Source organism: Micropterus dolomieu, linkage group LG06 (genome assembly GCF_021292245.1).
Source record: "Micropterus dolomieu isolate WLL.071019.BEF.003 ecotype Adirondacks linkage group LG06, ASM2129224v1, whole genome shotgun sequence".
Classification (NCBI taxonomy): domain Eukaryota; kingdom Metazoa; phylum Chordata; class Actinopteri; order Centrarchiformes; family Centrarchidae; genus Micropterus; species Micropterus dolomieu.
The window spans coordinates 13,153,309-13,166,869 of NC_060155.1; the positions used below are offsets into that span (position 1 = coordinate 13,153,309).

General features: G+C 40.6%; 1 protein-coding gene across 1 annotated transcript in view; it reads left to right on the top strand.

Annotated features, from left to right (window-relative positions):
- Nucleotides 1-933: 933 nt before the first annotated feature.
- The window catches only part of cacna1eb (calcium channel, voltage-dependent, R type, alpha 1E subunit b), a 60,589-nt gene continuing 47,961 nt past the window's right edge, over nucleotides 934-13,561 (top strand). Inside the window, exons 1-3 of the mRNA XM_046052523.1 lie at nucleotides 934-1,037; nucleotides 3,564-4,017; nucleotides 9,416-9,679. Of these exons, the coding sequence (XP_045908479.1) occupies nucleotides 3,602-4,017; nucleotides 9,416-9,679 (680 nt within the window). The 5' untranslated portion in view covers nucleotides 934-1,037; nucleotides 3,564-3,601. The remainder of the gene's footprint in view (nucleotides 1,038-3,563; nucleotides 4,018-9,415; nucleotides 9,680-13,561) is intronic.

Below are 13,561 nucleotides of genomic sequence, written 5' to 3' on the forward strand. Positions count from 1 at the left end.
ATTCATCTAGAGTTTGTAGGTGAATGCGCTGCAGCCAGAAGATGCAAAAATATGCAGTTTGTCTACAAGTAAGCATTCCTTAAACATATATGAATAATTACAAAAATACATTTACTTGGAACAGTTCTTTCAAGGAACCCCTCCTGGAGATTAATAACTGCTTTTAAACTCAAAACAACTAATTAACCATCTCAGAAATTTAATATTGAATATTGAAATTTAAAGTTATTCTCTTGGTTTCATAATACGTTCCCAGTTACAGAATATCCAGTCCTCTGTGTCACTTACGGTATGATCATATTAAAGAGTAAGTTACAGTATTTATTTATTTTATTAACAGTGGTTGAATGTAGTAAAGTACATGTACACAGGTATTGTACTAAGGAATAATTTTGAGGTATCTGTACTGTATCTGTACTGGTATCTGTACTGTACTGTACTGTAAAACTTAAAGGCAAATATTGTACTTTTACACCACTACATTTATTTGGTAGTTACTTTACAGATCAAGATTTTACACACAAGCCCTATCATCATCTTATTAAATTGATATATATTTTGGATAACAGGACCCAACAGTTCGTACAGTATACAGATTAATGATCAGTAATAATAATCTTTATGATGATAGGAGCCATTCTGCTAGTAAAGTACTGCGCATTTACTTAATTTTAAAGTGTTTCGTTTATAGTACTTCTAAAAAGCCTTCTAAATGATTCCTTTTACTAATAATGGTGAATTTTCAATCCGTTGTATTACTTCTATTAATTAAGAAAAGGACATGAATATTTCTTTCACCACTACTTAATTACTTAATTACTTAATTTGGGGGGGGGGGGGGGGGGGGGGGGGGAGGCGCGGGGTTAAATAAGTACTTGGTCCGCCCTTAAGGCTTGGGACGGCCCTGCTTTTACACAAGCATGGGGAATAGCCTGCAAAAAGAGTAATATTATAGGATGAAGGTGAAGATAAAACCTATAGTGTATTGATGGTAGGCCTAATACAGTTCCTTCTTCACTGAACCTGCTGGGTATCAGGTACGTGTCTATAGTCCACCATCTAGTGGTAAATTTAAATGACTGTGTAGGCTATTTGTGCTCACGCCAGACCACCGTTTTAAACGAACAGCGGGAGGCAGACCTGTTGCATTTACCTCCCTCACTAAAAACTCATCAGATCTCTGGGCAGGTAAACAACTTCTCAGCCGCTGACGACTTGTTCGGACCGCACAATTCAATCAATCCCTTTCAAATGAAGTTTGAAGACACAGGCGTTTCTTCCTGACCCACATAAACTGACTCACATCACCGCAGCCAGTCAGCGAGGATGACTGGGATTATTTCCATGCCTCGCGCCTGTCCCCATGCATGTTTACGTTAATCAGAGCCACGCTCCCCTGGCTCCCAGCCACCCCACGGTATTTATAGCCAAACAGAGGCAATCATCACTCAAGGAATCCTCGCCAAATCCTCCCTGAACCACTAAACTTGGACTGAGTGAGAGGAGCTGCGTTTAGGATCCACCTGATCTGGGCTCTCTGGCGATGAAGGAGCGCGCGTCACCTCAAGGTAAAGGCTGTCAAATTCATTAATCATTTCATCAGTTAATAGATTTTATTTATTTTTTTACTTGCTGTCGCGCGCGCAGCATTGACCCGTCTTCCTCCAGTGAACATTTTTAGCATCTTATTCATCTATTTCTACTTGTCCTGACTGCTGTTGCTGCGTGTTATTTTTTTCTTTTCTTTTCTTCTTCCCACTTGGTTGTGCGTCAAACGCTTAACTCCACGAGGACAAAGCAACAGCATCCTAATTAGCAATACCTGTTAACAGGCTAGTAAATGTATTCATAAATCGATTGCAGACCTGCATAAATTAGAATGGGATGGGCAGCTGTTCCTGTATGGCTCTTCAGTGGTTGCACTAATTAAAGCCAAGGAGATCAGGAGCAGGAAATTTGAATTTAGGATAGGAGAGCATCTTTACACAGGTGTTTTAACTTTAATGAATTTTACAGATAAGTGGAGGCCTCTTGCAGCCCAAATTATTGTCTGTAGGGCACACTGCAGTAGGCTTATTGGTGCTCTTACCTATAAATCAATCCTGCCATCTGTGATTCATTCCATCTTTGAATAAGAAACACCAATGTCATTGATTCACCTTGCATATCATCCTACATTGTTGCCCCTGCTGCTTTCTGAAGGTGTGCCTGCGATACAAGAGCCTTGACATTTAATTTCCCCCACAACTCTGGCTGCAAAAACAGTCTGATAATACAAGGTATCACATATCTTTTGAACTTGCATGGCTGTGCATCCCGCCCATCAGCAGCATAAAGCTGTGTGCGCTGACCTTGTAGCCTCTCCCGGCTTTCAGACGAGCGCTGTGCTGTATTCGAGGGCAGGGCTCAACTCAGACTGTGTCCAGTTCATGTCTGAGGAGCCTTGCTGCTGATGAGTGAGTCACCATGCCTTTGCTTCAGCTCTCCCACACTCATCTTCTTTTCAGCTCTGGCTCAGTGGAAACAGCCTTGTTTCGTCTGTCTCTGACTGGTTTGCCTTAAACTTGCCGTTTTCCAGACTTGCCACCTTTTCTCATAGCTTACACACACACACACACACAGTGCTTTTTAGATAGGCTATAGTAACCTCTCACCTCTCTGAATGTGTGCTCATTGCTTTTACTAGAACCTCTAAGTCTTATTTCGCTCACCAGTATGATTACTGGTACTATTTCTGGTGGGTTCAAAGCTATTGTTCATCCAGTCGCATGCACTACTAGCATCAAAGATCCCACTGGCTGGCAAGAAGAAAGAGATCACAATTAGATGGTGGCATTCATTCTCAAATTAAGCAGTGCTGTTCAGTCTTTGTTCTAGGAACTGTCAGTTTATCTACTACATGCTTCTCATATTCCATAGCCACCCTTAAGTCAATTTAAATTTTAACAGTGTGTGTGTGAGACATTCAGAAAGGTTAACCCTATTCGGCCTGGTGCTTGGTTCAGGATTTAAAGGGCTCTGTTTTTAAATATCAGCATTGAGAAATTGTAGCTAAATGCTAATGTCCAAGTGCTAACATGACATGCTCAGAGTGACAGTGCTGACATGCTGATGTTTAACAAGTAAAATTTTTACCATATTCACCATCTTAGTTAAGCTTATTGGCATGCTAACATTTGCTAATTAGCACTTAACACAAACTATACTTAAGGCTGATAGGAATGTCATTATTTTGCAGGTATTTGGTCATTAACCAAATTAAAATTTTGACCTGATGCACCGAATGAAAAGTGAAGAGATCACCACCTACTATTCATTCTGATAGGATGATGAATGTGTGTACCAAATTTCATGGTGATATATGGTTGACCTGTAGTTATTGAGATATTCCAGTCTGGACCAAAGAGAGGGACTGACCAACTGACCAACATTGTGGTCCCTGGAGCTATGCTGCTATCGTGGCTAAAAACACAGAGGGGAAAGGCAGGATGTGAAATGTTTCATGAATGTGTTTAACCAACTTTCACTTCAAATTTCTGCCTCTCTGTCCTTTTTCTTTTTAGCATTATGGTGAAACAGCCAGCTACCGTCCTCTGTAGAGATGCTCACCAGTTCGGACCAATCCCTCTCTCGCTCCCTTACTCCCAACCTCCACTCTCCGTCCAGCTGTGGTGCAGGTGGAGAGATGCGCGTCCAATCTTCCTTGTCCCTCCCCGAGCCTGAGGCCTGGAGGAAGCCCAGCCCCGCTGCCCGTCACGGCCTAGCTCAGGGGGCCCGCTCCTCCTCCCTGCAGGTCCCCCATGCTGTCCCTGAGTACCTGGGGCTGCCCCCTCGAGCTGCCAGCTTTGATGTGCCTTGTGGTCTGGAAGAGGGCTCGTCCGATCAGGGTTCAGGGTCTCTGAGCACGCTCTGCATGCTGCGTCGGCGCGGGGGACTTGTGGAGCAGAAGGACATCATCATGGCTCACCAGGCTCACAAAATCCAGAGCACGCCGCAGGCCCGCAGGAAGGAGTGGGAGTAAGTATAAAAGAGATTCACAGGCAAATGATTCCTCTTAAATTGTATGTGTAAAGATGGTAAGTCTTCATGGAGGAGGATGAAAGTGCCAGTGTGAAATAATGCGCATACTGTACATGCAGTATAACTATTCAACTTGTTGAACCTCTTTGGTGGGTCCATCATTACAAACACATACTGTGAAGCCACAGAACCTTTTTTAAATGTAAAACAGCGTCTCAGGTCAAATAAAGATATAAAATATTTATGCTGAAGAAAATTTTGCAAAAGGATATAGAATTTTCCATTTGAAGTAGTGATGGTGTCAGACAGTAAAAAATGGGATCTTTGATATCAATATTTCAGCCAATAAACCTTTTTCATGGCAGACACTTTGACTTGTCGGGTGTAATTAATAACATTAATGATGACTCCATTCCATCTACCCTTACATAATGTTATTAATTACACCAATTTTTCCCCCTACTGTTTCAAACCGTCTGTCATGGCTTGACCTGTAGAAGTGTGACATACTGTAGCTTCAACAAGCTAGCAAGCAAATACAGAATACAACCAGTATATACATTACTGCTAAAAAATGAACAATGGGTTAACTATGTGTTTAAGGTCAAAGGTGTTGACCCACAGAAAATTATCATCCGGCTCTGCCGTTCCCTTCAGCAGCCGACGTTTATAGCATCCTTTTCAGCTCATTGTTTTGGTTTTTGCTTTACTGATTTGAATAAGTCTCATAGCCCTCGTCAACCTCATTTATAGCTGCAGCAGAGAGCTGTTTTTTTCAGTGACAAAGTTTATATAAAAGAGCCTAAAATTTGATGGAGTGGATGGTGGAGGCCAAGTCGGTGCAAATATTGGACTTGCATTCTTTAATTGGCCAGAAAATTACGTCAAATGAATGCTAATGGTGCTCCATGTCTGCTGAAAATGTCAATTAGCAACTGCTAACACCTACGCCATATCAAATTTTGAATTTATCTTATTTTCAGCTGGTTACACTACCCCAAGTGGCCAAAAATAAATACATTAATGCAGTTTTAACTTTGGAAATAATTTTTTTTTACATTAACATGAATGTAATTACATCACATGATGTAAAAGAGTCAGCTTTGCTGTTGTCAACTTGCACACCCACAGCAACCTTTCTCAGGAGCACAGCTAAACTTGAGCTAAATGGTGAGAGAAGTATAAGACTCACAATAGTCTGGTCTACTGGGATGCTCAGGTTGCTTTGTGTCTACTGGATGTGTAAGTTTGAGTTTGCTTGCGAACAACCTGTGGAGTTATATCCTTGGACCTTATAAACATGTTGAATGCATTTTTCCTCCTCATAAAACATAGACAGTGCTGAATTTTGAAGAATTTTAAACCTGCATTGTTTACATCTATGTTTGCTTGGTAGCAGTCATCTTTGTCCTTGCCTTTGTTGGTGCATTGCTACATTTTTTTGAGGCATTACTGCCACCAACTATCACATCACAAATGTGCATCCCTGGGCTACCAAAATAACTGGGACCCACTCTTAAAAACATTCCATGGTGAAAAACTGGTCAAAAACTCGAGAATATTGAAAAAAAACAGGGGTTCAAGGGTTGAAATGATTAATCATTACTGTATAAAGTGTACAAGGTATTATTGTTGTTTTGTTGCTTAGCTACAAAGTACTTCAAAGGGTGCTCCATAGTAGCAAAACGTATGCAGATACCTTTGTTTCCAGTATTGTTACAGTTGCACCAGTGAATCACCAAATCAGTCCCCACAGCTTTCATCAGTTAATGTGATGTGTTTTCTTTAATGCCTGTGGAACATTGTTACATTGTCGGCTGCGGTTTACTGTAATCAGATACTGGATAGCGTTATTAATGGCGGAGCTGAGAGTGCTTGCTTGTGAACTTTTGCACTCTTGCAGCCACATCGCTCTGATTATCTGCTTCCCACCACTCGAATGTGGAGTGGTACTCCATCAGCGTAACCCCGAACCCACCAACAAGACCCCTCCCTCCTCTCTTTGCTCTACTATACCTCCACCACCCACTTTACTGGTGTACTGTCAAATTTTTCTCTCATTTAGCTACAGACGCAGGACTTAAATCTGTTTATTTCTTATTTTCAACCTGTAAAATATTAACTACATGAACAACTATAGCACATGAAAATACAAAGTATTAAATGAGGGATTAAAAAAAGAACAGCTGAACATTGATTTTGGAGCATTACTGTACATGTCTTGCTGTTATTTGTCCATTAGGGGATGCTAGAGAATCAAAGTAGAGAGCCACAGGGAAGCTGCAAATGATGTCTTTAGAGCTAAGCGGTGGGGTTTGGACATTGTTGATGTGTACAACTACACAACTGAAATATCAATGATTTTGTAAAATTGTCATATGAAATTTTATGAAAAGATCAAAATCAGTGAGTGATATCTGCGTGATATGACTTTTGAGAGCGAGGCAAGCTTTTATCCTCCCAACAGAAACTTTTTAGAAGTCTCAGTTTGCAACATTTTGAGCAACAATGATGTTAATATGTTTCCAGGTAAACTGGCACGGTGTCACACCAATCTGCAATGATATAAGCGGCAGTTATTGGTCGAATCAAACTGACATAACTCAGTACTAGAGGATGCCTGTTGCTAGGGAACAGACAGAAAAATAAAATGCTAAAACCACTCCAGTCAATGTTGGATGAAAGCCTTTCTGCAATTATATAAATGCTCTTCAGAGTTCTGGCACAAAGTATGCCCATTAACGTTTTAACTCACAGTGCATGTCACCTGCAGCCTCACTTCATCTGTCTTCCCCTATAGGGTATTTATAAAGATGTATTTTTGTTGGACTATGGATATAAAATGCATTGAAAGCTTCTGTGACTTTTCTCTCTTTCTGTCTTTCAGCTAAGAAAGACCCTAATTTCTTTTAGCTTCGTCTTATTCAAAGTTTGGTTAGGCCCATCGAAACTGATGTGAGCTTTTATGCTTTTTCCGCTAACAGTTTACAGTTATTTTTAGAAGCCTTTGAGTAGGCTGCGAGCAAGAGCAGAACAAAAGCCAAACACTGTTAAAGCAGACTACATCTGGTCATCTATGCAGAACAGTGGAGCATCAGTCTTGACGGTGCTGTGCAGTCGGTCTGTTAGCTTCATGAAGATGTCCACTGACCTTGATGGAGGGGAGGTGTGTGTGTGTGTTGGGAGAAACAGATTTCTGTAGGAAGAGGTTGCTCCATTGTGCAACATGGCTTTTGTTGGCAGAAATGAAAAGAACGGAGCAGGAATTCAAGAGAGCTATGTCGCTATGGAAACAACAGCAAAGAGAGCGCCAGAGACGCAGAGATAGAGAGAGATATACTGTTTGCAGAGATGGACAAATATTTTTGTTGGGCAACATACAAGTAGATTATGTTTTTTTTTTGGTAATGAGTGCTTATGTAACACATTTTTTAGTAGAAAGCGGAGGGGAATGTGAGCTGTGTTTATATACTGTGCAGATATTTTCTTTAACAATCAGAATATTGTACATATCACATGCTAATTATCATGCTGTTATTTTTACATTCTGCTGCTCAATAGGTCAGTGTCGCCTGCTGTTGCTCTTCTGCTTTGAAGTGACACGCCCGCCTGCCTCATGTAGATTTGTAAGAAGAGGAGGTAACAGAGTCATAGCTGAGTTTTTGGAGCTCAGTTAGGGACTTATTCATAGATCTTGTTAAATTGTTTGTGTTTTTTAGAGATCTCGACTTGTCTGCCAAGCATAAATTTGTCACTCTCTCTTGGTTTGCTTTCACTCCCCCTCCCCACCCCACACCCTCGTCTGAGCCTTCACTCGCTTGCCCGTCTGCACACTGTGATACCTGCATTGTGCTGCTGCGCAGTTGGGTCTGTTAGCCAGCAGTGACATTTTGTGTCAGGATCTCAAGTGGACCGACGCCGTGGTTAATTTTAATTGCATTTACTTACTTACTTTATTGCACAAAAACAAGCCACAATTGAATAATATCATGTCTGTGGGGGCTGAAGTGGTCATCAACAGGCAACCGTGGGGAAGGGAGGAGAGCAGCAGATGGAGCGAGAGAGCCCAGTTGCCTAATGAGGTCTCACTTGTGGCACTGAGTGTGAAAAAAACCCTGCTTTCTTCTCTTCTCCCTCAAAAAGGGAGCAGCCCAAAGATCTATTTCATGCTCTATTTTTACTCCAGACTTTTACTCCAATATTAGCACAGTGGCCTAGTTTTTAAATGTTTTAATAGTACAAGTCTGTCTCCATTAATGAAAATATGACAGCACTGTCTGACTATGGAAATGTTGGCAATGAGTCAATAAATCACCTTTAGGTTATTTCTCCTCTGTGAGCTCTTTTACTTGTCCTATATCCACACACTTGTTGCCTTTTTATGTGCAGCATCACTGCTCCTACTATTAGTGTTAAATGTATATTCACACCTCTTTCTTTTGCCACTGCACCCACTAACATCTTTACATAATTGTTTTAGAACCACATACCCACACAGACTTCTGTATATAGGCTTCTTTTTTTTTTTTTCTTTTTTTAAGGAAAATGTTTCTGTTCATGCTCTAACTCTAATTGCTATGGAAACAAAATACATGTCCCTCCTCTCCACCAGCTTTCATTCAGATGAATTTTGAAATCGCCATCATGAAATATTACTGTGGGAGGGGGCTGCTGGTGCTTATGCGCTCCTGGCTGCGCGAATGTTCCAGCAGGTGATAAGATTTTACTATCTGATCAAGCTGCTCTCTTGCTACGTTTTCGACTAATTAGAGAACTTCACGTGCATTTTTTTCCCTCAAGAATCTGGTTCAGACGTGTTCAACGGGCTTCCTTTCAACGAGGTTTTCCGTTTTGTCAAGTTTACCGGGTTGAGAAGATGCGTAAAGTTCGCGAAGACCTCTCTTGGATCTCTCCATCTAGTGAGCACAGAGTAGTTTTTGATCACGCAGCCGCCGGTTTGTCAGATCAAAACGAGCTTGGATGTTGATAGAAAAGGTGTAAAGTCGGTGGATCTTTTTCCCCCCCTCTGCTGCACGAGTTTAGAGACGCGCACACATTAAAAGTTGTCCTGAGCTGGTTGTAACGCGCTGTTAAACAGATGGGATAACAGAGATGCTGATGTTTTGCAGTTCGTGCACCTGAATCGTCATTAAGTAAATGGATGTTTTTCCCCCTAAATAGCCTATAAGCCATCTGAATGATATAATCATTTCCCCCCTGTGGATATGGAGTGATAGGAATCTGCAACTTTTGGGGATTCTTTGCTCTCGAAAAGCTGTCAGTGGATTGAAGGTGGATCCTTTTCCCCCGTCTTGCTCCTCTTCACATTATCCTTTACTAGAAGTCGTCCTGTAGTAACACACTCTAAGCCGACGGTCTCCTCATCTCTTTGTAGAATGGCTCGGTTCGGAGACGAGTGCGCTCCCAGCACGGTGGACTCCGGAGACGCGGACTTGGAGCGCGGCGGGGACGGACAGGACGCGGCGGCGGCGGGACTGACGGCTTCCATGAAACAAGCCAAAGCGCAACGAGCCCGGACCATGGCTCTGTACAACCCCGTCCCCCACCGGCAGAACTGCCTCACCGTCAACAGGTCACTCTTCATATTCGCAGAGGACAACATCATTAGGAAATACGCAAGGCGATTCATTGAATGGCCATATCCTTGCATAAAAGATACCTATAAGCGTTAGCCTATGTTTAAACTTGTCTTTGCTTTTCTTACAGTTTTTTATAGAGTGAGTGCTTGGTAGGATGTAGTCAGTCCAGCACCACGAACAGCTGCAGCGTAGAAATACAACTCCCATTCACTCCTGAATGTTACATCATGTCTAAAAAGCGCCAAAAGTTCAATTGAAAGTGCAGCCTCAGCGCTGTCAATTTGTTTTGCATGACTTCTCCTGAATTTTATGTTCCTTCACATAGACTATATGGAGATGCCTTGCATCCTCTTTGTTTAATATTTGCTTATCTGCATAACATTCTCCATGATTTTTTTCCCAGCTGTTAGTTAAATCACCAGATTTAAAATCAGCTTTTTAATGAATTTCTGGATTTAACCAGCTCATAATTCTGCTAAGTAACTTGCCTTGATTTTATTCATTTGTGGGCTCCATGTGCTCTGGTATTGGCAGAAGACAGAAAGTTAGCATGTGGTGATCATTAGAGGCAGCTCTGCTCACTGTGGGGGTGGCATGTAGGCACATCTCTGCTGCCTTAGTGCTCATTGGAATATGAACCTGGCTATGAGTAGGTGTCAGTTCAAATCCACCAGGCAGCATTTCTCTGCTTCCTGCTGTAGCATCGGCCAACAGTTTCTTTCTCCACAACTTCTACAGATCTAACAAAGATTTTCAGGGCAAGTTATATTTTTCCCGGAACTGCAGCAAAGTCATGTAATGTCAACACAGAGTGCATGCTAAATATAGGCACAATCACTAATTACAGGCCAAACATTATAATCTATACTTGTGTTGTGCACAAATGTATTTATTTTAAATTACATTAATTATGTTTGAAGCAATTTCCTGATAAATCGTGTACATACTTGACATTTTAATAGCATAATCAGTTCAATGCAATCACTGAGTTGCCATATCTACCCACTGCTCCTCCTGTCTTACACCCCCTTCAGTGCAGCGTGCCAGTCTCCCACTGTTACCTAACGCAGGCTCTGTGTGGTGTGTGGGAGTGGGGCTAGTGGTCAAGACTAGCTGGCCACTGGCAGCACAGTAATGTGACTGTCGGTATCACAGAGGCAGAGGTATGTGGGAGAGAGCTGGCCAGTAGTACCGTGGTGGATCGTGGGCTGTGAAAGCAGCACATGTCAGAGTATTGCCTGGGTGAGACCCAGATTTTTGCACGTAGCGTCCAAGTTCTGAGCTCGCAAGTGAAAAACAGATTCATATGGATTCGTATCAATGGTATTTTTTTAGTTGTGTGTTCCTGCACATCGGACCATTATTCCCCAATGTAGGCCAAAGTCTCTGCACCAGAGGAAAGTTCAAGGGCCTGTGTTCCTTGAAGTTGTTTGTACTCAAGTTGCAACAATTAATCTACAGAAAATTAATTTGCAACTGTTTGGATAATTGATTAATTTTAATGAATGAATGTGAGGATTTGCTGCTTTTCTTTGTTTTATATCATTGTAAACTACACATGTTTGGGTTTCAGAGTGTTGTTCAGAAAAACTAGATATTTGAAGATGTCACCCTGGAGTTTGAGAAACTAGAGTGGATATTTTCTGATGTTTTATAAAATGAAACCATAGATTAATTAATCTAGAACGTAAACGACAGATTAATGGATTATGAAATTTATCATTAGCTGTAGACCTATATACATCACCGCTAACCATTTTTAAATGGAAAAGTTTCAGATTTTTTATGTAGTTTTTCCACCTTCCAGACAGCCACTGGTTTCTTTTCATTTGCATACAGCATGAAGACCTCCTAAAGCTTTCTTTAGTTATGTAATCCATCACACTCCATTAATTACTGTCAAAGTTACATTCTTAATGTGACATTGACAAAATAAATGTAGGCTTGATTTTGACTGTGGTGGATTGCACATCCCAGGAGAGTTTCAAAAGTCAGTTTCAAATATATGTTTATTGAGCAGCTCACTTCACATACAGATGTGATTAGAATCGATCAGTCAACAGAAAAATAATTTGCACCTTCTAATTCCAGCTTCCTTTTTTGTCTTTTGTGATTATTAACTGAGTCTCTTTGTTGGTCAGATAAAACTATTATTAACTAACTAGTATTTTGAAGAGGCCACAATTTTAGAGCAGATGATTAATGTATTAATCTAGAAAGTATTAGTCAGATTAATCAGTAATGCACATAATTGTCAGTTGCCGCCTACCTTGATTCAGTTGTTGCTCAGTTTTACATCATATTAAACCAAAAGATATGATAAAAATGTATCCATTAACATTCAAACAGTAAGTGACATAGAAACATACATGTTTCAAGAGCAAGTTAATAGATTTTCATATTGTACTAAAACAAATGTAAGCCAATGGATGCTTGGAAGGTCAGAAACATATATTAAAATATGTAAAAAAGAACAGCATAGTATGCAAGATGGTTAACTGTATGTGACTCGTCCTGAATGGTCTAAAACGTGCTCTCTGGTGTGCATGGTAATAGGTTACAGGTAGTGACAGAGTGGGCGAAATTTATTAAGTATTTCCCACTTTAGCTATTTTGAGCTGTATTCAATAGCATCAATGTAGACTTGTCAATGTGAGTCAGTGTGGGTCCCAGAGGCCCACATCTCAGCACTCCTCTGTGAGTCAGTGACCCCATTTCTATCAAGGCTGCCTCATGGGAACTGTCAAAGTCACAAGCACATTTAAGTTTCGGGGCACATATAGTTAGACGCCGTGCATGCTGGTTCACACAAGTGCACATACTGTACCTGCATGTGCACGCTCATACAGATGTTTCAGCTGCGAGAACATCTGCCAAGGTAGATATTAGACATGATGCAAAGAAATAATGTGAACTTTGTTGTTGACCCCAACACAAAATGTTCAGACGATTATGTTTACGAATTTGGAGTCACAACAAGACTGTACAAATGCTCTCACTTCCAAAGTTGCCGCTACACAAATCGATTCTGCAACACAAGAAATGTGGGGAGTCGTATTATAGTCATATTTAACATGTGCGCAGGAGTACACTTTGGATTGTCAGATTTGAGATTTAAAGCAGCAACAATTGATTGTTTCCATTGTTAATTAGTCTGATTCCTTTTTTCAACTAATTCATTAATCATGTGGTTTATAAAATGTCAAGTGAAAAATCCCCATCACAATTTCCCAAAAGCCCAAGGTGATGTCATCCAACTGCCTGTTTTATCCACTTAAGACTCCAGAACCCAAAGATATTCATCTTATTTTCACATGAGACAAAGAAAAGCAGCAAATCATCACAACTGAGAAGCGAGGACTTTTGGTTGAAAAATTAGTGAGATGACTGATCAGTTTCGCCGATATTTTTTTGCTAATCATTTCAACGCTAAAATGGTTTAATGCAAGATTGCAGCTTTCATTAAATTTGTACATTATTAACATAATTTCATTATGAACAGTCAATGTAGCATTTTCTCTAAACAAAAAAAAGACTCAATTAAGCCTTTATAAAAGTTCTTTAATTCATTTTCTGTTGACTAATCATTTCAACATTACATTGTATACATTCATAAAAACACACTCCAGCATCTGTTTTTTCTAGGTTTAAATTAAATAGTCAAATGTTTTGTTGCTCCAGCTTTAAGATTTGTTTTTACACAACTGTCTGGTTTATGAAACACTTCAAGCTAATACTTTGAAGATGTGAGTTTGTCACACAAAAACACTAAGACTGGCTTACTGGAGTCTACTGTGGTGTCAGCTGTATGCAGCGAAAGCAGTTATGAGAACAGTTTGCTGTAGTTTGTGTAGTTACACCAGTCAGGCCAAGGTGACTTGGCAGTGCTCTCTCTCCCTCCCTAACCTGCTCTTTTTCTCTTCATGAAAAGCACTTTTAAA